The 27,942-nt window shown below is 40.7% G+C and overlaps 1 protein-coding gene across 1 annotated transcript; it reads left to right on the top strand.

Moving 5' to 3' along the window:
* The first annotated feature begins 681 nt into the window (after positions 1-681).
* On the top strand, positions 682-27,373 carry LY96 (lymphocyte antigen 96). The gene is made up of 5 exons (XM_004436294.3): positions 682-908; positions 10,796-10,885; positions 15,803-15,931; positions 26,207-26,259; positions 27,240-27,373. The coding sequence occupies exons 1-5, from the start codon at positions 797-799 to the stop codon at positions 27,336-27,338; spliced, it is 483 nt and encodes a 160-aa protein (XP_004436351.1). The 5' UTR covers positions 682-796; the 3' UTR covers positions 27,339-27,373.
* The last annotated feature ends 569 nt before the right edge of the window (positions 27,374-27,942 follow it).

The following is a 27,942-nucleotide window of genomic DNA, read 5'->3' as shown; positions in this document are numbered from 1 at the left end:
GCACAGTTCTTTAGTGAAAACTTTTTACCAACATATGATTATTTTCCTCTAAACGTGTAGATTTTTAGGTCCTGACTCCACACCATTTTTGGCTGCTAATCCCAAATTATATCTTATAAAGGATTTCAAGTACACAGCATCTAAAAGATTAGCTGTTTTTCTAAAACGGACTGAGAATTTTGAAATGAAATACATGCCACACACGAAATAATGATCATTTCATTATTAGGGCTCAAGATAATCCTTTTTCAAGCCTGGTGGGACCCCTGCTCACAAAGCAGAACCACAGCTAGTGTCCCATATCCCGGCTCTGCCCCGTGGTTGACCCTGCTGCTGAGTGGAAACAGTTTGCATAAGACTGGTCAGTTCAGATCTATAGGTCCAGGTCTCCGGGCCATGAGAAAGTGTTGTGTAACGAGCTCATGGGAGAGAATAGCAATGCAGGTGGAAAGGGTGTGCCAGTCTTTTGGAATTCTAAAGGATACTTTCTATTGGCTGGGAAGTATCTTGTTTTGTTTGTAAAGCTCTGGTCACCCTCAGTTGCATCAAGCGTTTGAAGAGTATGTTCTAAATCATTTTCCTCTCTCCCCTTGCAGGAAGTGCTCACATATTAAACACACACACACACATACACACACACACACACACACACACACAAAAGAGGAAACAGTTGGATAGGAACTCAGAAATCATGTGACTGATGACTAAGTTAAATTTCTTCTACATACTGAAAGGGAAGAGTGATGATTAGTTATTGATTGTCCTTGCATTTTTAAAGTTTTGGAGAGATCGAATCATGTTCTCATTTATGCTGTTTTTCTCTCTGTTTTCTTCTGTATTTACTGAACCTGAGAAGCTACACTGGATCTGCAACTCCTCTGATTCAAGTATCTGGTACAGCTACTGTGGTAAGTACAATGGCCACAGACAGTAGTTGTAGCGACGGCTATTTCAAGGGTGAGTTTTCACAAGAACCTTATTCTGTTGTCGCTGGGACACAGGAAATGACTGAGTGTTCCAGTTGCTGCTGGCAGCAAAAATGATGGCTGGTTCCCGCCCTGTGCGGGTTTTCTCGACCCTTCACAGACCTCACGAGTCTCTCAACTGTGCTGTACTTGACTTCCAAATGCTTCTGCTTTTCCCTGTGGTCAGTTGTCTCTACTTTGAGCTCGGTTTCAGGTTCTTCCCAGTTTCGGCAGAAATGTCTGCTTCTGAGATTTTGTCTCAGCCCCAAGACTTACTGGTTCTTCTTGAGAAGACAGAACAGTGCTAGCTGCTTCCTGGAATCGATTATTGCTCCACACTGTGGTTCTTTTTTCAGCACAGTGCCGGGCCTGTGACAGGTTCTCTGTAATTGTTTCAGGCTGTGAATTTCGAGAGCTCCTGGAATCACCTCCCTCATTAGATGTAAGCCTGGTTCTGTCAGTTACTAGCTGTGTGACCTGGAGCAAAGTACTTAGCCTCTCTGCATCCCAGCTCTTTTATCTGTAAAATGAAAGTGATTTTAGAGCCCATTTTACAAGCATTGCTGTGAGGTCAAGTTTTCTATGTGAGGAGTCACATAGAAACAATAATTTTGATTGTTTTTTTTAAATCAGCCATTCCTAATGTTATTAGCTGGTTGTATCACTGTGTTTTGTTTTTTCTCCCTCTTTCTCTACAAACGTCTGCTGGTCTGAAAGCATGGTTTCAGGGTTTGACCTCTGTTTTGGTTTGGTACTTCCCACTGCGTTGCTCACCATGGATTGGCTGCCCTTTTCTACCCACTAGCAACATCAGTTCGGTTTAAAGGGGTGCTTCCCAAAATGCTAGGTCTTTGAGATTCTCTTGGGAAAAAGCATCTATGGTCTAACCATTTGAGGAAGATTTACAAATGTATTTTGAATTTTGAAAAATTCTGCAATGAAGAAACCTATTTAATCCCTAGATTTTCAATTTTATTTTACTTTATTTTTTGAGTGTGTTGACTGTCCTGAGAAACACTCTCAGGAAAACGCTGATATAAAGTATCTTTCGGGGAATTAAAGTAATTGCAGAGTGTGAGAACAAGACCTTGGGGTGTGACCAATCTCACACTTGTGGCTTTTTTCCTATTTGTGGCTTGTGCTGACTTCCCCCTCAACTTCTCTCTGAGGTTTCTGCACCCTGCAGGATCAGTGTACATTCCCCCCTTCCGGAAGGCTCTGCACCTGCGGCCTCTACTTCTCTCCTCTGCTTTGGCCCCTCCGTACCACATATTGATTATGCCCCCTTCTCTGTACTATGTGCCGTATGGTCTTTATTTATATAACACTTCATATTATTACTTTGCTTTTAATCTTTTAGGAACAATAATTCGATTTGTCTTTTGATTTGATTTTTGAGGGAGGATCTTACCTGTTTCTCTCTAATGCTGAGAAATGGGGTCCTTTCCTGCCACCCCACGGATAGATGTAGGAACTGTGGGGAGGAAGCAGAATACACAGCTCCAGCAAGACTCTGCTAGCCACCATCCCCACTACCATGTCCCTCCCTTCCCCACCTTAGAGCACGCATCCTGGCTGAGCAGAAAATGCATGCTGTGTGGGAAGCACTAGTCCCTCCAAGTATATTGTGAGGATGTTGGTGACAACAACAAGCCCTGATTCAGTCATTTCTGGGAGGATGATTTCCATTTGGCCATGCTACTGGGCATGTACAGTGTATCACATGGGCTGCCGTAACAAAACACCGCAGACTGGCGGGCTTAAGCAACAGAAACTTATTTCTCATAGCTCTGGAGGCTGGAAGTCCAAGATCCAGGGTCAGCAGGTTAGGTTTCCCTCTGAGGCCTCTCTCCTGGGCTTGCAGATGGCTGCTTTCTTGCTGTGTCTTCATATGGCCTTTTCTCAGTGTGTGCTCATCCCTCGGGACTCTCTGTGTGTCTAAATCTCCCCTTCTTCTAAGGACACCAATCATATTGGATCAGGGCCCACCTGACTGGCCTCTCTTTAACTTAATCTCCTCTTTAAAAGCTCTGTCTCCAAATACAATCACATTCTGAAGGACTGCGGGTTAGCACATCATCATGTAAATTTAGCGGGGACGCAATTCAGCCCATAACATACAGAAATGGCAAGAATTGGCTGTTTTATTGCCTAACTTTGGAAAAGGCGGAAAACGTGGGTGTGTGAGCTCTAGACACACACCCTCCTGTAACCTAGAGTGGTCAGATTCAGTTCTAACCTTTTTTTTTTTTTTTGCTACAAATAGTCCAGAAACCCAAGGAATTAATGGATTATGATTAAACCAGGATTCACTGACCATCTGGCATGTTCCTGTTCTAGACACTGAGCGTATTATATAGCAGTGAGCAACAGAGACAAAAGTACCTGCCCTCATGGAGTTTCCATCAGTAAAATATTCAGCATATCAGATGGTGGTAATTGGTGAGAGAGAAAAATAAAGCAGGGGAGGGAAGAGAGAGGGCAGAGATTGGGAAAGGGGTTGCATTATAAATTAGGATGACCAAGGAAGGCCTCACTGAGAAGGTGACATTTAGCAAGCACCTAGAATAGTGGAGGGAGTGAGCCATGCAGATGTCTAGGGGAAGGGGTGGAGGAAAGAGCAAGTGCAAAGGCTCTGAGGTGGGAACGTGTCTGGTGTGTTGGAGGGATAGCAAGGAGGCCAGTGTGGCTGTGAAGGAGTAAGTGAGAGGGAAAGCAGTAGAAGACGAGGTAACAGAAGGAAATGGGGAGGAGGTGAGGGCCTTGTAGGTCAGGGGACGACTTATCTTTTACTCTGAGCAAAGCGTGGTCTGGCTCCTGTGTTGATAATAACCTGTAAGGGAGCAAGGGTGGAAGCAAGGCTGTTGCAATAATCCAGGTGAGAGAGAGAACGGTGACTTGGACCAGAGCGGTAGTGATGGAGGTGAAGAGAAGGGGGCAGATTCTGGAAGTATTCTGAAGATGGAGCCGACAGGACTTGCTGACTGATTGGATGTGTGGTCATGGCATGATCCTTCCAGCTGGACGGGTGTATCTTGGCATCTGGTGTGTCCCCCTACCCCAAGCAGGCAGACCCCTTTACTGGCTGTTAGTTGTACTTCTCCTATTCTCTAACCCAAATTATTCTTGCCCATATTTCTGTTTCATGCAAACCTTTTGAGGGCCATCAAAAGTCCTACCTGCCCCACTTAGTCTAATTGAGTCAGTTGAATTTAATTCCATTTAACAAGTCTTTATTTAATAAGCATATGGTTTAGTTATTATGCTACGGAATACTGAGCATGCAAAGGTTATATAAGATATAGCCGGTATCCTCAAGAAACTTCTGGCTTTTTGTGTGGCAGAAGGGATAACTATACATATCACTAGGATTCCTTCATTTATTCTACAAACTTAACGTGGCCACTGGGAAGTTTAATAGCCATTTGCCGCTAGAACTCTTGACGTACACCTTTCCAAAACTGTTTCTTCCTAAATCTTCCCTGTCTCATCATCCACCTAATCCCTTAGCCCCCAGGCTGGGGGTATCCTTAATTATCTCTTTTCTTTGTCTCCCACGTTCAATTTCTCTGTGATTCCTGTTTTTATTATATCCAGAATATAGTATAAAGCCAACTACTTCACTGTCCTCTGCTTATCACTCATGCTGCCCTCATCTCCCTTCTGGCCCCTGCAACAACCTCTTCAGTTGTCTTGTCTCCACTTCAATTCTTGCCCCCATACAATCTGTTCTCAGCACAGAGGCTGGAGAGATCTTTTAAAAATACAAATAGGTTAGATAATGTTACTCCTCCTACTTAGAAGCCTCCAGTGGCTTTTCACTACAGTTACAGTGAAATCCTGCCTTCATACCAAGGGCTCCAAGACCCCTCAAGATGGTCCCTGCCTGCTTGTCTGATCCTTATGATTCCCGTCCTCCCTCATTATTTTCCATTCACACTGGCCTTTATTATTATTGTTGTTGTTGCTTGTATTACCAACATAACAAACATAAAACTTACTCTTTTAACCATTTTTAGGTTTACAATTCAATGGCATTAAGTACATTCACAATTCTGTGCAACCATCACCACTATCCATTTCCAGAACTTTTCATCATGCCATACAGAAACTCTGTACCCGTTAAACAGTAGCTCCCCATTTCTCCCTCCTCTAAATCTCCGGTAACTTCTACTCTACTTTCTGTCTTTGTGAATTTGCCTATTCTAGGTACCTCATATAATGGCCTGTGTGTGTGTGAGTGTGTGTTTGTTGTTGCTTGAACATATCAAAGTCATTCTCCCCTCTTAGTCTGCACTTACTAGGAATCCCTCTAATTAAGATGTTGTTTCTCCAGTGTCCACAGGGCTGGTCCCTTCTTGTCACTCACTAACTGAATAACGTAGCTGAGGTACCACCACCACCTCCTCCCCTACCCCTCCATTCCTACCACGCGCTCCCTCTTTATCCCATGACCCTGTTTGATTTTCTTACTAGAATGTACGTTTCCTAAGAGCAAGGCCTCTGACTGTCTTGTTCACTGTTGTTTCTCTAGGGCCCAGAGCAATGTTTGACACATAGCAAGTGCCAAGCGAAAGTGAATGAACACAGATTTATTATCTACCATGTGCCCGGCACTGCACTAGTGCCAGGGACATGAAAAATGAATGAGACAGGCTTCCTCCTCAAGACTTGTGCTATTTTTATGAAGACAGACATGTAAGGGAATAATTGTAATAAAGATTTATAAATGCCTGTGGAGGGATGATCAAGTACTATGAGTGATAGTGTCTGGCTATGCGAGTAGGCGGTTTGGAGGAGTCAAGGAAGACTTAACAGAGTTGATGATATCTGAGCACATTTTGAAAGAAGAGAAGGAGTTTCTAGACTGGTGAAGACAAGGGCAATTCTGTCAGAAGAAACTGCATATTTATGTAATGGAAATGCCATTAAAGAGGTAAAATAAAGTGTTATGATGGGGGCCAGCCCATCATATACTATATACCATAAACATCTATTCATTAAATACTCTAAAAATATATTTTAATGACTGCATATTAATTCAATAAATAGATGTACAATATTTATTTATTCCATCACCTCTGGACATTTTTTTAAATTGGCATATAATTGACATATAACGTTACATTAGTTTCAGGTCTACAACATAATGATTTAATATATGTATATATTGCAAAATGATCACAACAATAAGTCTAGTTAGCATGCATCACCACACATATTTACAATTTTTTTTCCTTGTAATGAGAACTTTTAAGATCTACCCTCTTATATACCCTTTCAAATATACAATACAGTGTTATTAACTGTAGTCACCATGCTGAACATTACATCCCCAGGGCTTATTTATTTTTTGACTGGTAGTTTGTGCCTTTTGACGCCCTTGGTCCATTTCGCCCACTGCCCAACCCCTGCCTCTGGAAACCACCAATCTGTTCTCTGTATCTATGAGTTCAGTTTTTTTTTTTTTTTATTTCACATATCAGTGAGATCATACAGTATTTGTCTTTCTCTGTCTAACTTATTTCACTTAGCACAATGCCCTCAAGGTCCATCCATGTTGTTGCAAGTTGGACATTTTTTTTCTTTGGTCATAAACCATGCAGGGATGAACATCTTTTGGTCAAATGTTTGTGAATATCCGTGATCAGGTGAAATGACTTAATATAGCTCATTCTATGAGAATTTTATTGCAGGTAAACTCAATTCATTGAATGAGAGATGTTAACATTAATTTTAAGGGTTACATTCAGGGGCAAATCTAAACAAATCCGGTATAGTCTCTCTCCCCTCCTCCTTAGTGTTTTTATGAGCTCTTCATCTACACCCTTCTTGAAACTCCCTCTTTAGGAGGATTAGTTCATTAACTCATTCATTCATTTATTCACTCACTTAATATTTACTAGATCTCTAAGTACTTGATGTGTATTTTCTATTTTGAACCAATGGAACATACAAAAAAGGAGAGGACAGTGGAGAAAAAAGGAGAAACATAGAAAAGAACAAGTTAAAAAGTCCCAAAATGGAACAAGTAATTTTATGAAAATATGTGTTGGGGAATTTCCCCACCCCCAACAGTTTAAAGTGATTTAATACCGTCAACCTCCACCTTAACAGTGTAAGGGCATTAAAACACTAATCTGTTTACATTATGGGGAGATTTCTTTTTTGTATTTGTACAGTGTTTTTTATTTTACTGTAGTAAGAACAGTTTACATGAGATTTACCCTCTTAAATTTTTAAGTGTACAATACAGTAGTGTTGACTATAGGTACAACTTTGTGCAGCAGATCTCTAGAGCTTATTCATCTTGCTTGACTGAAACTTTGTGCCCATTGATTAGTAATTCCCTATTTTCCCCTCCCCCCAGCCCCTGGAAACCACCATTCCACTCTTTGATTCTATGAATTTGACTATTTCAGATACCTCATATAAGTGGAATCATGCAGTATTTGTCCTTCTTATATGACTGGCTTATTTCCCTTATCATAACGTCTTCAAGGTTCATCCATGTTTTAGTATATGGCAAAATTTCCATCTTTTTGAAAGGCTGAATAGTATTCCATTGTATATCTATACCACATTTTCTTTATCAATTCCTCTGTCGATGGACATTTAGGTTGTTTCAACATCTTGGCTATTGTGAATAGTGCTGCTATGAATATGGGAGTGCTAATATCTCTCCGAGATCTTGAATTTAATTCTCTTGGATAAATACCCAGCAGTGTGATTGCTGGATCATATGCTAGTTCTATTTTTAATTTTTTGAGGAATGTCCATTCTGTTTTCCATAGAGGCAGCACCATTTTGTATTCCCACCTACAGTGTACAAGTGTTCCAATTTCTCCACATCCTTACCAACACTTGTAGTCTTTTTTTTTGTTGTTGATAATACCGTCCTGACAGGTGTCAGGTGATATCTCAGTGTGATTTTGATTTGCATTTCCCTTATGCTTAGTGACATTGAGCATTTTTTCATGTACCTTTTGGCCATTTGCATGTCTTCTTTGGAGAAATGTCTATTCAAATCCTTAGTCCATTTTTAAAACAGGTTACTAGCGTTTTTACAATTGAATTGTTGGAATTCTTATATATTTTGGAGATTAACCCCTTATCAGATATATGGTTTGCAAATATCATCTCCCATTCCATAGGATGCCTTTTCACTCTGTTGATTGTTTCCTTTGCTCTGCAGAAGCTGTTTAGTTTGAGGTCGTCCCACTTGTTTATTTGTGTTTTTGCTGCCTGTGCTTTTGGTGTCATATTCATGAAATCATTGTTAAGACCAATGTCATGAAGTTTTTACCCTATGTTTTCTTCAAGGATTTTTACAGTTTTAAATCTTATGTTTAAGTCTTTAATCCATTTTGAGTTGATTTTTGCGTATGGTGTAAGATAATGGTCCAATGTCATTATTTTGCTTGTGGACCTCTAGTTTTCCCAGCACCATTTGTTGAAGAGACTATCTTTTCCCCATTGTGCATTCTTGGCTCCCTGTCAAAGATCAGTTGACACTATATGCATGGATTTATTTCTGGGCTCTCTGTTTAGTTCCATTGGTTTGTATGTCTGTCTTTATGCCAGTACCATACTGTTTTGATTACTGTAGCTTTATAATATACTTTGAAATCAGGAAGTGTGATGCCTCCAGATTTGGATCTCATGATTGGTTTGGCTATTTGTAGTTCCATATGAATTTTAGAGTTGTTTTTTCTATATCTATAAAAAATGCTATTGAGATTTTGATGGGGAATGCTTTGAATTTGTAGATTGCTTTGGCTAATGTGGACATTTTAACAATATTAAGTCTTCCAATCAGTGAACACAGAATGTCTTCCTATTTGTTTGTGTCTTGTTTAATTTCCTTCGTCAATGTTTTGTAGTTTTCAATATACAAGTCTTTCACCTCCTTAGTGAAGTTTAATCCTAGGTATTTTATTCTTTTCAGTACTATTATAAATGGGATTGTTTTCCTAATTTCCTTTTCAAATAGTTCATTGTTAATGCATAGAAATACAACTGATTTTTGTATGTTGATTTTCTATGCTGCAACTTTACCAAATTTGTTCATTAGTTCTAACAGGTTTTTTTTGGAGTCTTTAGGATTTTCTATACATAAAATCATGTCATCTGCAAACAGGAAGAATTTTACTTCTTCCTCTTCATTTTGCTACTATGATGAAAGTGATTATCCTTGCCTTGTTCCTGATCTTAGAGGACCAACTTTCAGTTTTTTACCACTGAGTATGATGTCAGATATGGGCTGTTCATATATGGCCTTTATTGTATTGAGGCCATTTCCTCTAACCCTAGTTTGTTGAGATATTATATGAAAGGTTGTTGAATTTTGTCAAACGCTTTTTCTGCATCTATTGAGAGGATCATATGATTTTTATTCTTTATTCTATTAATGTGGTATATCACATTAATTGATTTTTGTATGTTGAACCATCCTTGCATCTGAGAGATAAATCTCACTTGGTATGAACCAAGTGTATGAACCTTTTAATGTGTTGTTGAATTCACTTTGCTAGTATTTGGTTGAGGATTTTTGCATCTATATTCATCAGGGATATTGGCATGTAGTTTTCTTTTCTTGTGGTGTCTTTGTCTAGTTTTGGTATCAAGGTGATATTGGCCTCTAAAAATGTGTTTGAGAGTGTTCCCTCCTCTTCAATTTTTTGGAAGAGTTTAAGGAGGATTGGTGTTGTTCCTATTTAAATGTTGGGTAGAATTTACTTGTGAAGCCATCTGGTCCTGGGCTTTCCTTTGTTGGGAAATTTCTTTTTTAGAGGAAGATTGGCCCTGAGCTAACATCTGTTGCCAATCTTCCTCCTTTTTTTTGTTTTCTCCCCAAAGCTCCAGTAGATAGTTGTATGTCACAGTTGTACATCCTTCTAGTTGCTCTATGTGGGACGCTGCCTCAGCATGGCTTGATGAGTGGAGCGTATGTCTGTACCCAGCATCGGAACCAGCGAACCCCAGGCCGCTGAAGTGGAGCACATGAGCTTAACTGCTGTGCTACTGGGCCAACCCCTGTTGGGAAATTTTTGATTACTGATTCAATATCCATACTAGTTATAGGTCTATTCAGACTTTCTATTTCTTCAGTCCTCTGGGGATCCCCCTTGGAAAATTTGGGGCTCTGGATGCATGAACCAACCTCTTCCCTTCTGTGTAAAGCTGGGGGCTAGGAGATCTCTTCCTGATTATGCTGTGCCAGGGGCAGGTCTCCGGTGAGAGGGTATCCCAAATCTCCCCACCAGCTTTGGTGAGTTTGGCTTTGTATTCTCCTGGGATGCAGGAAACTTTAAATTAGCTTCTGATTTTTCACAAAGGGAATTTGTCTGTGAATTGTTGCTGAATTGGTGTGTTTGTGGGGGGATGGAGGTCCTTGGACTTCCTACTCTGATGTCACTCCTCTGGGGAGGGAGACATTTTTAACTACCCTCAAATTTTCTCATTATACAATTTTAATGCTAAAGGCGCCTTTTTTTGTGTGTGTGTGAGGAAGATTAGCCCTGAGCTAACATCCGTTGCCAATCCTTCTCTTTTTTCTGAAGAACATTGGCCCTGGGCTAACATCCATGCCCATATTCCTCTACTTTATATGGGACGCTGCCGCAGCATGGCTTGACAAGCAGTGCGTTGGTTCGTGCCTGGGATCTGAACCTGTGAACCCCGGGGTCGCAGAAGCAGAGCGCACAAACTTGACCGCTTCGTCACCGGTCCGGCCCCTAAAGGCATGTTTTGGGGGCTGATATACAAAATAGTCTACTTATTGGAAATGATTTGTAATAATTTATTGCCATTATCTTTATTCCATTTAGATAACACGAAGTTCCCGATTTCAATAACTCCTAACCCCTGCATAGAATTGAAGGGAACCAGTGGAAATTTGCATATTTTCTTCACTCCAAGTAAGTCCAAAGTTTTGTTTTTGTAGGTCAATTAAAAGGGCTCAAGACATATCAATGATAAATGATTGTGTTCCACATATACATGTGTTAGTTTTCTATTGCTATGTAACAAATCACCACAATCTTGGTGGCTTAAAACAGTACACATTTGTTATCTCAGGGTCTTTGTCTATCAGTAGTCTCAGTATGGTTTAGCTGTATCTGCTTCACGATCTCCCACGAGGTTGCAATCAATCCCCTTTGATTGATTCAGCCAGGACTGGGGTCTCTTCTGAAGGCTCAACTAGGGAAGGATTCACTTCTAAGCTCAGGTGGTAGTTGACAGTATTCAGTTCCTGTCTGGCTGTTGGCCAGCCCTCAGTTCCTTGCCATGTGAGCCTTTTCAACATGACTTCTTGCTTCATCAAAGCCAGCAAGGGGGATAGTCAGCTGACAAGATAAAAGTCACAACCTTATGTAGCCTAATCATGGAAGCGTCACTCTACCATCTTTGCTGTATTCTATTTGTTAGAAGAAAGTCCCTAGACTAGGTCCCACTGACAGGGAGGGGATTACATAATGGCATGGGGGTGAAAATGGTAATAACTTGGGACTTGTAACAATCTAATAGGTATATCCTTTGTCAACCATTAGTATTCAGCTATGAGCAAAACTGGCTTTCCACTAGTCAAAGATCTATGTATGAGCAAGCCAGGAATTTTTTTCTAAAGATGACCTTTCTAGAAAAAAAATATGATGATGATGAGATAAAAGAATGCAATTGTTTTTGTTTTTTTGGGGGTTGTGTTTTGTTTTTCCTCTTTATGATTTTACTTGTCAACAATTTAATAAAAACTAAATTGCATGATGGTGATAGCATTGGGCTGGATCTGAGTGTCTGTGAAAACACACAAAACTTTCATCCTCTCCTACCCATCAGGTTTGTTGCCTGTAAGCCCTAGGATCCCAGGAAACTCCAATTCTAACCATCATCATGATCATTATTGTTTTCATCATCATCATCATCATCATTTACACCCTAGTTTATATTTGGAGCTTATACTTTACAAAGTGCTTTCACATAAATAAGCTTAAAGAAACATTTTCCCCCAGATTTTAGTTCTCCAGCTTATAAGAAAAAAGGTAGCTGAGAACCCAGATATAACAGACAATAAACTCATGTTTTAATTTTCCTGAATCTCATTGTTCAACCTGTATTTTGACACTTTGTTTTTGTATTCACTTATTCATTAAAAAATATTTGGTAAATGCATAGTATAATTTCAAGTATTGTGCTAGGTACTGTGAATTCATTGATAAATAAGACATTCTCTTGACCTTCAAGAATCTCCCAGTGCAATAGGAGGGACAGACATGTAGATAATATGGTATGATAAGTGAAATGATAGCAGTAAGGCTTAGAGGTAGCAGAGAGGAGAGAATAGTTGACTTTGGGGGCCGGCCTGGTGGCATAGTGGTTAAGTTCGCATGCTCTGCTTCTGTGGCCTGGGGTTCGCAGGTTTGGATCCTGGGCGTGAACCTATGTACCACTTATCACGCCATGCTGTAGTAGGCGTCCCACATATAAAGTATAGGAAGATGAGCATGGACGTTAGCCCGGGCCCAATTTTCCTCAGCAAAAAGAGGAGGACTGGCAACAGATGTTAGCTCAGGGCTAATCTTTCTCACCAAAAAAAAAAACAAAAAAAGAAAAAAATATAGTTGACCTTGTTTGCTCCACTTTCTTGGCCGAGGGTGAAAGAAATAATCTAAATTTTTGCCTGGCTAAGGCTCTACAATTTCTTCCTCTTTCCTTAGTTTTTGTTTTCTGGTCTATGTGGTGTGCTTTACCCCCAGATGTTTGGCAGAGGTGATTATTTATATAACAAATGGTCTCATTTTCAAGTGAACCCCTTGCCCTTACACACAGGGAGCAGGTGGTATCTTTCTTGGCCCAAGTAATAATAATACAATACAGTATCACTTAAGGTTCTCTGAAAAGTAGATACCAAGAAGGAATTAGACACACAAGGGATTTACTGGGGGAAATGCTTGTGAACAATAAAGGGAAGAGAAAGCCAGAGTAGGCAAGGAGAGAATTCAGATTTAGGTGCAGGTCTGATACCTTTGAAATAGGAGCGGGAAATAAGAAGAAGGTGGTAGGATGGTCATCCAGACAGAACGCATCCCTGAGACACTCTCAGCCAGGTCAATGGGGGACCTTGGAATCACAAGTGTCCTATGGCAGAAAGGAGTAGGCTGGCTCTGTCCTTGACGTGCTCTGTCATTAAAGGAGCAGGCTGTGAGAGTTTGGACCCTGGGTGGGTGCTGAGATGGGTCTAAAGGTGCTGCAGTTGGAGGCTGTCTGCCAACTTCCCTCCTCCCAGCCAGTTCTTTGGAAGGAAGGTTTGAGTAGCATACCTCTGTGGCCACCGCAAATACCTTAATCATTCGCTAAATATGACATTTATATACTATAATATTAATTCAGTAACAAAAGAATTATTCAGTCATATTTTTTATAGTGCTTCTCAATTATGACCTGAGTTTCCCTAGAATATACTAGAAAGTCTGTATAAAGTGTGGGGTCACATTCATAGACATCAACCTTATTTTTATGGCCCTATCTCTATTTAAATTCAGTGAGAACTATAAGCACAACCTTGAATCAAAATAGATTGGGGGGGCCGGCCCCGTGGCTTGGTGGTTAAGTGCGCGCGCTCCGATGCTGGTGGCCCGGGTTCGGATCCTGGGCGCGCACCGAGGCACCACTTCTCCGTCCATCCTGAGGCCGAGTCCCACATACAGCAACTAGAAGGATGTGCAGCTATGACATACAACTATCTACTGGGGCTTTGAGGGGAAAAATAAATAAATAAAATCTTTAAAAAAAAAAAATAGATAGGGAATGGAAATTATATATTTTGAGACTTTATAGTCTTTCTAGTAAATTATTTGTATATTATTAACTGATTGACAAATAAGTAAAGCCGGACCATAAGCCTCCCTCAAAGTTATTTCTGAAAGCTCCTGGAGTTGTCTTAAGTAAGCTCAAAAACAGTCTTCTTTGGGACCGACTGGGTGGCGTAGTGGTTGAGTTTCTGCACTCCGCTTCGGGGGCCTGGGGTTTGCAAGTTTGGATCCCAGGTGCAGACCTACACACCGCTCATTAAGCCATGCTGAGGCGGTGTCCCACATACAAAATAGAGGAAGATTAGCATAGATGTTAGCTCAGGGCCAATCTTCCTCACCAAAAAACAAAACAAAACAAAACTCACCACCACCAACAATAAAAAAAGACAGTCTTCTTTGTTTCCACATGACAGCCACCAAGTTTCTTGTCTCTCATTCCAAAACCTACATTGATATCCCCAGCCTGCTGAGCCACACAAGTGGTGATGTGCCTAACACGACCACAGTGAGGTCCAAGGACAAGAAGCTTCTCAAGATGTAGACTGTTGGGATGTCAAAACGGCATTGCCTTTCTTGGAGTGACTGAAAACTGGAATCACGCTGTGTTCCATGCAGAAATGGAAGAAGATCCCTTGTCCTGCACTGTTATTGGACACCACAGCAGTACTGCCGTGTGCCCGTGTCTCAAGGAATTCGTTGTGAAAACAACTCTTCAACTTCTACATACATCCCTGCTTTTTGAGAGGATCAGACCCAAGTCCATAGAGTGGGCCATGGGACCACTGTTTGAAACAGACCCTATGATGTTCTTCTTCTCCACACTTTACCCTAAAAGTAGAGAAATGGAGATAAATTAGGAAGTTTGGTGCTACTTTAGCCTCACAGTAGTGAGGGTCTGCATTAAGACAGTGGTAATGGGGATAAAAAGGAGGCTAGTAAGATTAAGTGGGATTGGGAATTCTAAGTGCTGATTTAGTGATGAAGATGAGGAAATCAATTTTGGATCTTTTGGCTAAGGTAGTGAGCAACATTTGAGTAGAGCTATTGAATGCATATGGGGAAAAGTGCTCAGGAGAAAAGTTGAGACTAATGATGATGATTTGGGAATTATAACCCTATGTGGTACTTAAAGCCATGGAGAGTGTGCAGAGTTAAAATCGAGGAGAACTGAGGCTAGAACCCTTAGAAAGAGGAGTCAATGAGCTAGACTGAGGAGAAGGAGTCAGAGAGGTTGTAGGACAACCAGAAGAGAGTGGTAGCACCAACGCCAAAGGAAGGGGAGTAGTTTTGAGGAAGGAGCTGGCAGTTCTGCAAAGCATAGCCGAGTTCCAGTTAAAGATGGAAAAATTTTCCCTTGATTGTGGCTACAATGAGTCACGGTGACATTATTAGGGGAATATTTTCAATGAATTATAATAATTGTTTTCATTATAAAAAAGATTATATATCTTTTCCAGTTGGGCCAACTAAATAACTTAGAAGGGTTGAGCAAAATACATTATTTACTGGAATTTTCCATATTAATTTGTAATAGAGAGATGATGAGGAAATAATAAACAGCTCATACATACAATTTTTAATCAAAATTCAATTTTGTTCTCCAAGAAATCTTTCACCAAACCTCCAAAAAAGTAGGCATGAGTTGATTATCCTCGCTTCCTTTCCTTTCCTTTTCCTTTCTTTGGAACTTCCTAGCAGAAGTGTAAGTAGAACCGAAATTTTTATATCTTCATTTGATAGTTTTCTCAAAAAAATAGGTTCCTCTATTTTTAGACATACCACCCATAATTCTTACTGTGGAACATTCTATTTGCTTACAGTCTACTAGACACCCTCTCAGAACTTCAGTTTTCTCACCTGCAAAACAAGGATTACAATACCCATGTTATAAGTAGTTGTAATGATTAAATGAAATAACGTAGGAAAAGCACATGGCATATTTTAAGTATACAGTAAATGTTAATTATTATTTATAAAAGAATCTCCTATTTGAGGGGCTGATGGGATTTTTTTTTTCTTTTTAAGGAAGAGATATTAAAAAATTACATTTCAACCTCTATCTATCTGTGAACTCTGTGGATCTTCCACTGCGCAAAGAGGTTGTTTGCCGAGGATCTGATGATGATTATTCTTTTTGCAGAGCTCTGAAGGGAGGTGAGCATTCAATTTATATTACTCTCAGAATAGAATATCATACTTTATGAGAATGTTATGAAAATTAAATACACTAAAACTGTGGAGTTCCTTTTCTGATAATAATTCTTTATTTCCATCCAAAGTTTTTACTTTTAGCAGCGTAAACAACATTTTACCATTATGTTACTGAATTGTTATTAAGGTGACACTAATTTGAGTATGTTTAAAGGGATATTAAAATTTTTACCTTGTTCAGTTTAATACCGTACACTTATGCTTGGTTAGGGATCTCTTTTTCTAAACATTACCTTTATTATTTTTCATAGAAACTCACTGGATTTTTCTATGCAGCTACATTCATTTCTTCAATGCCTTCCCTCCCTTTTTTCCACCCTAGAATTATTCACAGAATCAGAAAATTTTAGATTTATGACCTTAAGTGTCACTTATTGCATACCTATGAATTTTTCCCTAATAAATTTTTAAACTAGTATTTTAAATAGTTTAAAAGATTATAAATATCATAGTCACATTACTCCAAATTGGAAAGTATAAACTGTAATAAAGTCACAGAATCATATTTCTAAAAACATTGTGGAGTATTTCCTTCCCATTTTTAAATCTATACATATTGTTTAAGTAGTTTTAAGTATACTATACAATTATTTTCTTTTTAAAAATTAATTAATTTAATTCTTGACTAGATATTCCGTGAGATTCAAAAATCAGAGTATAAACATTACACAGTGAAACATCTCCCTTAGGGAGTGTGCCCTGGTTCACTTAGCTGTTCTCCTATTGGACATTTAGTTTACTTCTGATATTTTTACCATTATAAATAATATTATAATGAATATATTTCTGCATATAATTTTTCTCATATTTTAGATTTTAATATTCCTGTGTTTGGAAGAAGGTGTTACAGATAACGCTCAGAGAGATTTCTGAGCTTAAACGGTTTGAATATATTTGTTGTTTTGTTTACATAAGTGTTACTGGATACATACCCAGGTTCTTTACCCACCACACAAGAGGGGCCAAATAAAACTAGAACACCAGGCTTATGGCAAGGAAAGAGTTTTTATTTCAAGTGACATCAGCCGGGAGACGAGAGCTCTCAAATTTGTCCCGTCTCTCTGAAAGATGGGAGGCAAGGGGTTTTAAAGGTTGTGAGGGAGACCATGTGTTGGGGTTTTAGATTAGGGAGGGGGAGCACGTGGATGTGCTGGCTGGCACCTTCCCACCAGCCTGCATTTGACCTTGAAGACTGAATTTCTTTCCCTTGACTGTCTGGAATTTTCTGGGAAAGTTTTCATCTTCAGCCTGCGTTTGGCCTTGTGAGGCTGAATCTTGATGTCTGGACCTTGACTTCCTGGGACAGACAGCTCACTCATATACTAGAGAGGGACAGAAAGACCTGGTTAGTTTTATTTATTTATTTTTTTGTGAGGAAGATCAGCCCTGAGCTAACATCCATGCTAATCCTCCTCTTTTTGCTGAGGAAGACTGGCTCTGAGCTAACATCTATTGCCAATCCTCCTCCTTTTTTCTCCCCCAAAGCCCCAGTAGATAGTTGTGTGTCATAGTTGACCATCCTTCTAGTTGCTGTATGTGGGACGTGGCCTCAGCATGGCCGGAGAAGTGGTGCGTCGGTGCGCGCCCGGGATCCGAACCCGGGCCGCCAGTAGCGGAGCGCGCACTTAACCGCTAAGCCATGGGGCCGCCCGACCTGGTTAGTTTTAAACAACAGTTGATTATGCTGAATATGCACAGCTCCAGTTAGCAAAGCTTATCTCAAAGTTTTTGCTAACTTCTAGCCCAGGGAAGATTTTTTAACCCCTTTGTGCTCGGTTTCATAAGGCCAAATTGCTTTTCTAAAGGATCGTACCAGTTTATACATTGTACCACCAGCAATACGTAGGTATAGTAGTTTAATCTCTGTCTTGTTAACATTGAGCATTATCATTTTAAAAAAAAGTTTAAAAAACAAACTTTATTAGGTAAAAACTTATATCTAATTGTTTTGTTAACTTTTTTTTATTACTATTGCAGTTGAATGTTTTCCCATATAATTATTTACCATTAACCTGTGCCCTCTTTTGTTTAAAAAAAGATTTAGGGTAGTTTACATGCACGCATTAAATTTAGCAACATAGCATAAATTAGACATAGATGGGATAAAAAATGGAAAATAAGTGTAGAGAATTAATGGAATGAGAGTAATATAAAAATTCTTAACAGAAAAGCTTATACTCGCTTTGACAGGTACCTCAATTTGATTATACATTTTCTAGCAGTCATTCAGAAAGTAGTTTCTAAGTAAATCAGTGTGTTTGCTATGCAAATGAAGCTTCCAGATGGGTCTCCCAGCCAACCGTCTTTCCACATCATTAACTTATCTGCCACCCTCAAGCCACACACAGATCCTGGAGCTGGCATTGCTTATGAGTCTGAGCTCAGAGTTGCAAAGGGTCTGTGTCCCAGATTTTCCACCTACCAGCAATGTAACCTTGGGTGTGTTCTTTAACCTCTATCAGCCTCAGTTTCCTCATCTGTAACATGGGGACAGTAAAACCTATTTTACATGGTTTTAAGGATTAAATTAGAGAATCTGTGTGAAAAAGCTTAGTACAGTGCTCAGAGTAAGAATGTAAGATTACGGCTACTGAATAATAAATATGCATGTGGGTAATAGGAATCCTTTTGTTCCTGCTTCTACAGTCCTGTCCTTTCTATGAGTGAGGAAACCAATGCCTGCAGTGGTCGGTCACGTGCCCTTGCTCATTTGGAGAGCTAGTCATGGAGCAGCCTCCTGACTCCTAAGGCCGGCTCTTCCTCTGTACCACGCTTTCTCTTTAAAAAAAATCCTCTTGGCAGATTACTGTTGCTAAAAACAACTGTTTTACAATTATTTCACATAATCTCTCTGGGATTATTTTGACACTTTATCTGAATTTTCGAAGTTTCCCTTTCTTGAGATTTAAGTTGTGTCAGACTCAACCCAGCCTGCCTGCTTCTTCCCTCCCTCCTTTCCTTCTACAAACATCTGTTGAGCCTAATTTGAGCAAGTTATGATTTAGACTCTGGTGATCCAAAGTTGAATGATAGGTTCTCCCTCCCCAGAAAGTCGCTCTGTTCTGGAAAAGACAGTCATGGGAACAAAAATGACAAAAAAATGTTGTAAACCTAATAGAATTATATGCTCTTAGATTTAACTGTATAGTTATCCATTGTTTACTGTGACAGCAGAACTCAGATAAGGCTTCAGAGAGTGTTTTATTAGAGTCTTGAATCTGAGAACATCAGAGCGAAGAGGAAGGACGTTTCCTGGAGGGGAAACAGCATATGCAAACACACTGAGCCATGAAAGAATATGGTTTATTCGGAGAGTAGTTTTTTTGTAGCAGGAGCAGAATGTGTTTGTGGGGAATTGCTGGAGATGAGCCTGGAAACGGGGACATGAGCGAGCACCTAAGTTGTGCGTGAAATACTGATCTGCATCCTCTCCTCAGTGGGTAGGGACGACCCACTGAGATTTCCATTTTTGCAGGTAACTAGTGTCCATATGGAAGGAGGTGGGAATTGGCTGAGGCAGGAAAGTTGGGCAGAAGGAAAAGCATCTGAGAGGTTGGGTGAGAGACCGTGAGGGCTGAACGAAGATGGCAGCCCTGGCAGTAGAGAGGAGGGGAAAGAGAGCCTATTGGGAGACAGAACCGGCTGGACATGCTGACTGATTTGATGTGGCAGGCGAAGATGAGGTAAAATCAAGAACCACGCAGGGCCCGTGGCTGGATGAATGGAAGTGCCATTATCTGAAATGATGTACGCAAAAGAAGGGGCAGGTTTTTGAAGAGAAAGATAACAGTTCTGCTTTGGGCATGTTGAGCTCAAGGTAATTTTGGAATGTTCAAATAAACGTGGCCATCTGGCAGCTGAGTATATGGGCCCAGAGCTCAGGGCATTCTGATTTAAGAAGCATTGATGCTACCAAGAGACCCTTGAAAATTTGGGAATCAAATTTGCAAGTACCATACATATCTATTTTTAAAAGAACTTTCCTTTTTGTATTTGTTACAAAAGTCATGTCTTTTTAGGATTTGATATTTAGAAAATATGGCAAGCACGGGGCCGGCCCCGTGGCTTAGCGGTTAAGTGCGTGTGCTCTGATACTGGCGGTCCGGGGTTCGAATCCCGGGCGTGCACCGATGCACCGCTTGTCCGGCCATGCTGAGGCTATGTCCCACATACAACAACAGAAGGATGTGCAGCTATGACATACAACTATCTACTGGGGCTTTGGGGGAAAAATAAATAAATAAAATTATTAAAAAAAAAAAAAAAGAAAATATGGCAAGCAAAAATAAAATAAAAATTACCCGTAATGTTACCACTTCTTACACACACACAGACACAGACACGCACACACAATCTTTGTTTCTTTCAAAAATATATTTATGAATAAATAAATGAATATTTCAAAGGCATCTTACACTTAATAAGTCCGTTATCCCTGTTTCCAGAATTTTGCTAGGGTTGCTGTAATGAAGTACCACGAACTGAGTGGCTTAGAACAATAGAAATTTATTGTCTAACAGTTCTGGAAGCTAGAAGTCCAAGATGAAGGTGTTGGCAGGGCTGTGCTCCCCTTGAAGGCACTAGGGAAGGATCTGTTCCAGTTCTCTCTCGTAGCTTCTGGTGGCTCCAGGCGATTCTTGCCTGTAAATGGCCATTTTCTTTCTGTGTCCCTTTACAGTCTTCCCTCTATGCATGTCTGTTTCTGCATCCAAATTTCCCTTCTTTTATAAGGACACAATCATATTGGATTAGACCCCACCTCAATGACCTTGTCTTGACCATCTGCAAAGGCCCTGGTTCCTAATAAGGCCACACTCATAGGCACCGGGGGTTAGGACTTCAACATCCTTTTGGGGGACACAGTTCAACCCATAACACCATCCAAGGCTTGGGTCCTGCCTCCTGCATAGTTGCCAGGAGAACTGGACTGGACCACAAGTGAGCTGCATGCATACCTTTTGGGAAGAGTGGAGGAGGGCCTAAGTGAGAGTTCTGTCTTTCTTTTCTCTGTCCCTGCCTTGGATCTCTCTTGGCTTCTTCAGTGTGGACAGAGGCTTCAGGATAGCTTCCCATGAGAATAGAATGGGAGATAGGACCAAAATATGAGCTTTCCAAGAGAGACAAAACAATTAAAAAGAGGGCTACCCTACAGAAGAGGTTAGGGATTCTTCTTCCCACCTGACCTGGTAAGCATTTGGGCGGTCTCCCCAAGTAGAAAGCTAGGAGTTACTCTTGATTTCTTTCTTTCTTTCTTTTTTTTTTTTTTTCTGTGAGGAAGATCAGCCCTGAGCTAACATCCATGCTAATCCTCCTCTTTTTGCTGAGGAAGGCTGGCTCTGAGCTAACATCTATTGCCTATCCTCCTCCTTTTTTTCCCCAAAGCCCCAGTAGATAGTTGTATGTTATAGTTGCACATCCTTCTAGTTGCTGTATGTGGGACGTGGCTGCAGCATGGCCGGAGAAGTGGTGCGTCGGTGCGCGCCCGGGATCCGAACCCGGGCCGCCAGTAGCGGAGCGCGCGCACTTAACCGCTAAGCCATGGGGCCTGCCCTTGATTTCTTTCTGAAATCCTCAAGTCCCATCCATCCTGCCTCCCTCCCTTCTACAAATTGACAGGGTTGTCTTCACAATCAGGGCCCTGTACTCGGATTCACATTTGGAGTTTAATATTCTGTGATCATAGTCTTAAGATTCTTAATAATTTTGTCTTTGAATATGTGTTTATTTTATTGAGGTTATATTGGCTTATAATATTGTGTAAATTTCAGGTGTACATTATTATAAATATTTTCTGTATAGACTGCATTGTGTTGACCACCAATAATCTGTTTTTTATCTGTCACCATACATATGTGCCCCTTTACCACCCCCCCCTTTTTTTTTGTGAGGAAGATCAGCCCTGAGCTAACATCTGCCAATCCTCCTCTTTTTTCGCTGAGGAAGACTGGCCCTGGGCTAACATCCATGCCCATCTTCCTCCACTTTATATGGGACGCTGCCACAGCATGGCCTGACAAGCGGTGCGTCAGTGCACGCCCGGGGTTCCGAATCGGTGAACTCCAGGCCGCCGCAGTGGACTGCCTGCACTTAACCACTGTGCCACCAGGCCAGCCCCCGCTTTACCTTTTTTGCCCTTCCCCGACTCCCTTCCCCTCTGATAACCACTAATCTGTTCCCTTTATCTATGTGTTTATCTTCCAAGTATGACTGACATCATATGGCATTTGTCTTTCTCTGTCTGACTTATTTTGCTTAGCATAATACCTTCAAGGTCCATCCATGTTGTTGCAAATGGAACAATTTTGTCTTTCTTGTCCTGTTAATTATAGCTATTCTGATGGGCGTAAGGTGATATCTCATTGTAGTTTTGATTTGCATTTCCCTAATAATTAGTGATGTTGAATATCTTTTCACGTGACTGTTGACCATCTGTATACCTTCTTTGGAAAAATATCTGTTCACATCCTCTGCCCATTTTTTGATCAGATTGTTCATTTTTTGTTGTTGAGTTGTATGAGCTCTTTATATATTTTGGAAATTAACCCCTTGTCAGATATATGATTTGCAAATATCTTCTCCCAGTTGGTGGGTTGTCTTTTGATTTTGTTGATGGTTTCCTTTGCCGTGTAGAAGCATTTTAGTCTGATGTAGTCCTATTTGTTTATTTTTTCTTTTGTTTCCCCTGCCTGAGTAGACATGGTATTTGAAAAGATACTGCTAAGGCTGGTGTCAAAGAATGTACTGCCTATATTTTCTTCCAATAGTTTTATGCTTTCAGATCTTACATTTAATTCTTTAAGCCATTTTGAGTTAATTTTTGTGTATGGTGTAAGATAATGGTCTACTTTCATTTTTTTGTACATGGCTGTCCAGTTTTCCCAGCACCATTTATTGAAGAGACTTTCCTTTCTCCATTGTATGTTCTTGGCTCCTTTGTCAAAGATTAGGTGTCCCTAGATTATTACTGGGCTCTCAATTCTGTCCCATTGATCTATGTGTCTGTTTTTCTGCCACTACCATGCTGTTTTGATTACTATAGCTTTGTAGTATATTTTGAATTCAGGGGCTGTGATACCTCCAACTTTGTTCTTTTTTCTTAGTGTTGCTTTGGCTATTCAGGGTCTTTCATTGTTCCATATAAACTTACATGAATCAGTGTTTTTAAGTGAAGTCTAATGGGACAGTGGGGCATATACTCACCTCCCCTGGACATGTTCTTCACTTCCCACTGCTCACTCCCCTGCTGGCACCCTGGGCCCTGCCTGGCATCCCCCTCCCCAGTCCCATCCAGTGACACCTGCCACTCTCTGCCCCTGGTGGGAGCCTAGATACAGGGATTGTAAGAGTCAGGCACACATGCCCTGCAGTGTCTGGCTTAGGGTATGGCAGCGACACCCCACCTGGGCTGGCAGCACCACGGCACTGTTCAGTGGGCAACCAGGTGGAGGTGAGATTGCCCCCTGCCAACAGGTAGCTCGTGGAGATATTGCATGGAGGGTGCAAAGCCCTTGAGGGTCACTCATGGGACAGCAGGCCTGCGGGGAGAAAAGATGCCTGATTTGACTTCCCCACCTTCCTCAGGGGCATGAGGCATCTGACAGCATGTGGGAGGGGGCCTCTGTCAGGCCCAAGCTTTACACAGGTGTCCAAGTCATGCAGAAGCCCTGGGAGCCTTCTACACTCACCTTGTGCCCTGTGCCAAGAGAACATTCCCTCAGGTTCCATGTCCTGGAACTTGATGTTCCATGCCTGGGGGGACCTTCTCTTCCTTATTCCAGACTTCCTGAGTCTGGCTTGAGGCACCGTCTGGGGATGAGCCATGAAATACAAATTGTGTAATTTCAGTGATTCTGCCTTAGAGCTAAATGCTCTATTTGTGTTTAAAACTGGCATTGTTCAATATAAAGACGAATGGTAAAATCCATGCTAATACATTTGAAATTTTGTTTTATTTTGAATGATATTAAATGGCAAATAAAAAATATCATGGCAAGTCCAGAAAGAGAGAGACTGTGGAAGAAAAGGAAAAAGCTTTATATTTTAGTACCTTTAACGGGATGTCTCCCCTGATTTTTGAATAAGGGGCCCCATTTTCATTTTGCATTGAGCCTTGTAAATTATGTAGCTGGTCCTGGAGCCCGGTCTGCAGGGACCAGGTACTAAGAGCGGGAAATTCAGAAGTGACCAAAGCAAAGCCCCTGCTCTCATGGAGCTTATAGATGAGTAGAGGAAACAAGATGACAACTAAGTCGTGAAATAAGATAGAGAGAAAAATGAAATAAGATTCAGTTTATGATAAGCGCTCTCAAGGAAAGCAGCAGGTTAGAGAGATAGACCGTAATTGGAGGGGGCTCCTGAGATGGCGGTATGGGGAGGCAAATACCTCCTCTTCTCCTCACCACCATCACGGCCTCCTGGCCTCAAACTGGGCTCCCTGACTCTTAGTGCCCCCTTAAATCCATCACTACACGGTCACGTGACTCATCTCTCTAAACAAAGTCTCGGTATTTCACGTGCACTGTATGTTTTTCCGTGCCCTCTGTCCTCTTGACTGTGGACCCTGAGCGCATTCACGCTGACGTCTTCAGACTCGCTTCTTGGCATTGCTGCTTCTCCTTAGCTCAGTAACGCTGAGCGTCTTGCAGGCGTGTGCGTAAGTCATATTGATTTTCACCTCCCTGCCTTTGCTGCTCTTCTTCCCGAACCTGAATGCCCTCCCTTTCCCTTCTTGCCATCCTTTATGACAATTCAGCTGTCACTTTCTCCTCCTTTCTGGATCCCTTCCCGTGGCATCTTGTGAATAACAATAATAATATCGATGATAATATTAATAATAGTATCATTATTATTCACAAGATGCCACGGGAAGGGGGTCTAGAAAGAAGGAATAACATTTAATGTTATAATAAATGACATTTTAACGTTAATAACAATTCCAGGCCTTGTGCTGAGCACTCAACGTGTATTAACTCACATAGCCCTCATAATAATCCTGGGAGGTATGTGTTATTATCCATTGCCATTTTATTGAGGCACAGACAAGTTAAGTGACTTGCCCAAGGTCACACACCAAGTAAGTAGAGGAGATGGGATTCAAATCTAAGCATTTCTGGCCCCAGAGCCATCATTCTTACCAAAAATGCTATACTGCCTTTATCCTTACTGCGCCTTTTCATTGTGTATTGTGTTTGGAATGGTTTCTCCGCATGTCTATATCCCTGATAGACTAATACTTTGAGGAAAGCGACAGTGTTGTACTAACTTTTGTCTCCCTAGTCCCTGGTACCTACTAGGCTTTCAATAAATGTTTGTTGAACTATTAAATTTGAATTGAATTGGCCTTGAATGAAAGATCATAAGATCATGAAGACATGATCACTTTACCAAGATCGAGAACCGACATCTCACTGTATTAACACCCCTAATAAGGATACACCCAGAAACAAATAAGTACTTTTTTGAGAATAGATGTATTCATGCAGACATAATCTATTCATTTGCGATTAAGGATTGTCTTTAGCCAGTTTTGAGAACAATAACCATTATAGTTTTGCATTTGACTATTTATATTACTTAGAAAAAGATTTTTGGTCACTATTGCTTTTGTTAGAGATTCAAAACATTTACATCTTTCTACCCTTACCCTATAAGTTCACTCCTTTGTTGTTTCTGAGTAGGTCAGTGGAGCACAGTTTTTCTTGCCCTTCTGACTCGGTGTCTACAGCTTCTGTAGGGCCAGGCCCATGGCTGTGCGTTTCAACAGTGACTGAATAATTGGCCTTCTCAGTGGTGGGATTGGAAGGAGCTTTGGTACCCTGGCTGCATTATTTCGATCACCCATCACTAGACTAAGCTTCCACCTTTAGGAAGATTCTTCTTTATTATACCCTGCTAAAGGAGCAGCAATATTAAATATGCACATATGTAACTTGGGATGAAGCATATTAGCACTAGCTTGTTCATCATTCATTCATTACTGAGGCCAGTGAGCCTTAAACGTTTGCGTCTCCTGAGGGATGACATACAGGCTGGTACTGAGAGAGCGTGGGGTGGCAGAGGAAGCCACGGGAGAACCATAGCCAGGGTTGGAGATTCATTATTTCTCTACATTTTGCTTGGGACTGCTTCTGCTAGTAGGAAAAGTATAAAAAGTACACTCTATACTACAAAAAAAAAATCACCTAATGATGACCAATAACTTTTGTCTTTTATTTTCAGAGACTGTGAATACAACAGTACCATTCTCCTTCAGGGGAATACGATTTCCTAAGGTATTGTTCAAGAGTCGTTTTGTATTTCCTTAACCTTTTGCAGTAACAGATGTGTTAAGAATTTGAAACAAACAATGTACAACTTCTAAGAAAAGTGATTCAAGGTTAAGATATTCAAGATTTGGGGCCAGCCCTGTGGCATAGTGGTTAAGTGCACGCGCCCTGCTACTGGCGGCCCGGGTTCAGATCCCTGGCACGCACCAACGCACCGCTTGTCAGACCATGCTGTGGCCGTGTCCCACATAAAGTGGAGGAACATGGGCATGGATGTTAGCTCAGGGCCAGTCTTCCTCAGCAAAAAGAGGAAGATTGGCATGGATGTTACTCAGGGCTGATCTTCCTCACGAAAAAAAAAATATTCAAGATTATTTTTTCACTTTTATTTGGTTTTGGGCATCTTGCTATTTCTTCTTTCTGTAGAATATAGAAATATGGAAAAGTTACACACAAGAAAGTTCTTTTTTTACTTCCTTTTTTTCCTCTAACAGACATGGCCAAAAGTAATGCAAATGCTCATTATTAGTTTGTTGAATGATCTTTGGGTGATAGCACTGTATGGCCACTGTGTATAACTCAAGAACTGCCTCCATGAATAATAATGATGTAAATTTTGGAGATTTGCATTAGATACCTAGCAATGAAATTGTGCACATTTCACTTTTGGTGACTATTTTAAAATAAACTTTAACAATGCATATTCTTTACCTATTTTGTTACAAATGATATCTAATGCTTGAAAATCTCATAGGCTAGTTTCAAAAAATTGTTAAAAAACATCCTCTCATAATTGGGAAATAAATGGGTTTTATGCTCGCTGAATTCAAATGCATACAAAGTTTCATCTCATTAGAAAACTGAGAAAATGATAACCAATTCAATTTAAATGGCTTCCTCCTAGAAAGAGAAAATTCATGTAAAAGTCTTACAAAAGAAAGCATCTAACATTTTATATTGCTTGTGTTTCTTATTCCTCATTTTAGGGACTATACAGATGTGTTGCGGAAGCCATCGTTGGGAATGCTGAAGAAATGCTCTTTTGTTTGAATTTTACCCTCTTACACCACCCTCACTTGAGTTAGAATAAATTGAGTATTTTTTTTTCAAAGATTTTATTCTCCACTTAAAATCTTTTTTGCACAGTGTATTATTTTGCTAGGGCTTCCATAACAAATACCACAGACTTGGTGGCCTAAACAACCGAAATTTGTTCTCTCACAGTTCTGGAGGCTAGAAGTCTGAGATCAAATGTTGGCAGATTTGGTTCCTTCTGAGGCCTCTCTCTGGCTTGGAGATCGCCTTCCTCTCCATGTGTCTTCACATGCTTTTCCCTCTGTGTGTGTGTCCTAATCTCTTCTTATAAGGACACCAGTCATATTGGTTTAGGGCTCACCCTAATGACCTCATTTTACCTTGATCACCTCTTTAAAGACCCTATCTCCAAATCCAGTCACAGTCTGAGAGGGGGGTTAGGGCTTCAGCATATGAATTTTGGGGGACACAATTCAGCCCGTAACAGACAGGTAATGCAATCTTTTGAATGGGTCGACTTGCTCCATTCCCTGCCTCTGTTCTGGGGCAAGTTACCAGCATTGCTCCCCTGGACCACTGTGCTGCCTCCTGGCTGATCTTCCTCTGCACCTGGTCAGGGTCCTCAGGTAAAGCTTGTTCTCCACCAAGGCCGTT

The sequence above is a fragment of the Ceratotherium simum genome, chromosome 31 (assembly GCF_057802395.1).
Source record: "Ceratotherium simum simum isolate JZ-2026a chromosome 31, ASM5780239v1, whole genome shotgun sequence".
Classification (NCBI taxonomy): domain Eukaryota; kingdom Metazoa; phylum Chordata; class Mammalia; order Perissodactyla; family Rhinocerotidae; genus Ceratotherium; species Ceratotherium simum.
The sequence above is the reverse complement of the archived record's forward strand: the minus strand, read 5'-3'. Positions and strand labels throughout refer to the sequence as shown.

Coding starts and splice junctions, on each gene's coding strand:
- LY96 (XM_004436294.3), top strand. CDS start 797: ATGTTCTCATTTATGCTGTTTTTCTCTCTGTTTTCTTCTGTATTTACT. Junction 909..10,795: donor TATCTGGTACAGCTACTGTG/GTAAGTACAATG, acceptor TATTCCATTTAG/ATAACACGAAGTTCCCGATT. Junction 15,932..26,206: donor TTGCAGAGCTCTGAAGGGAG/GTGAGCATTCAA, acceptor TTTTATTTTCAG/AGACTGTGAATACAACAGTA.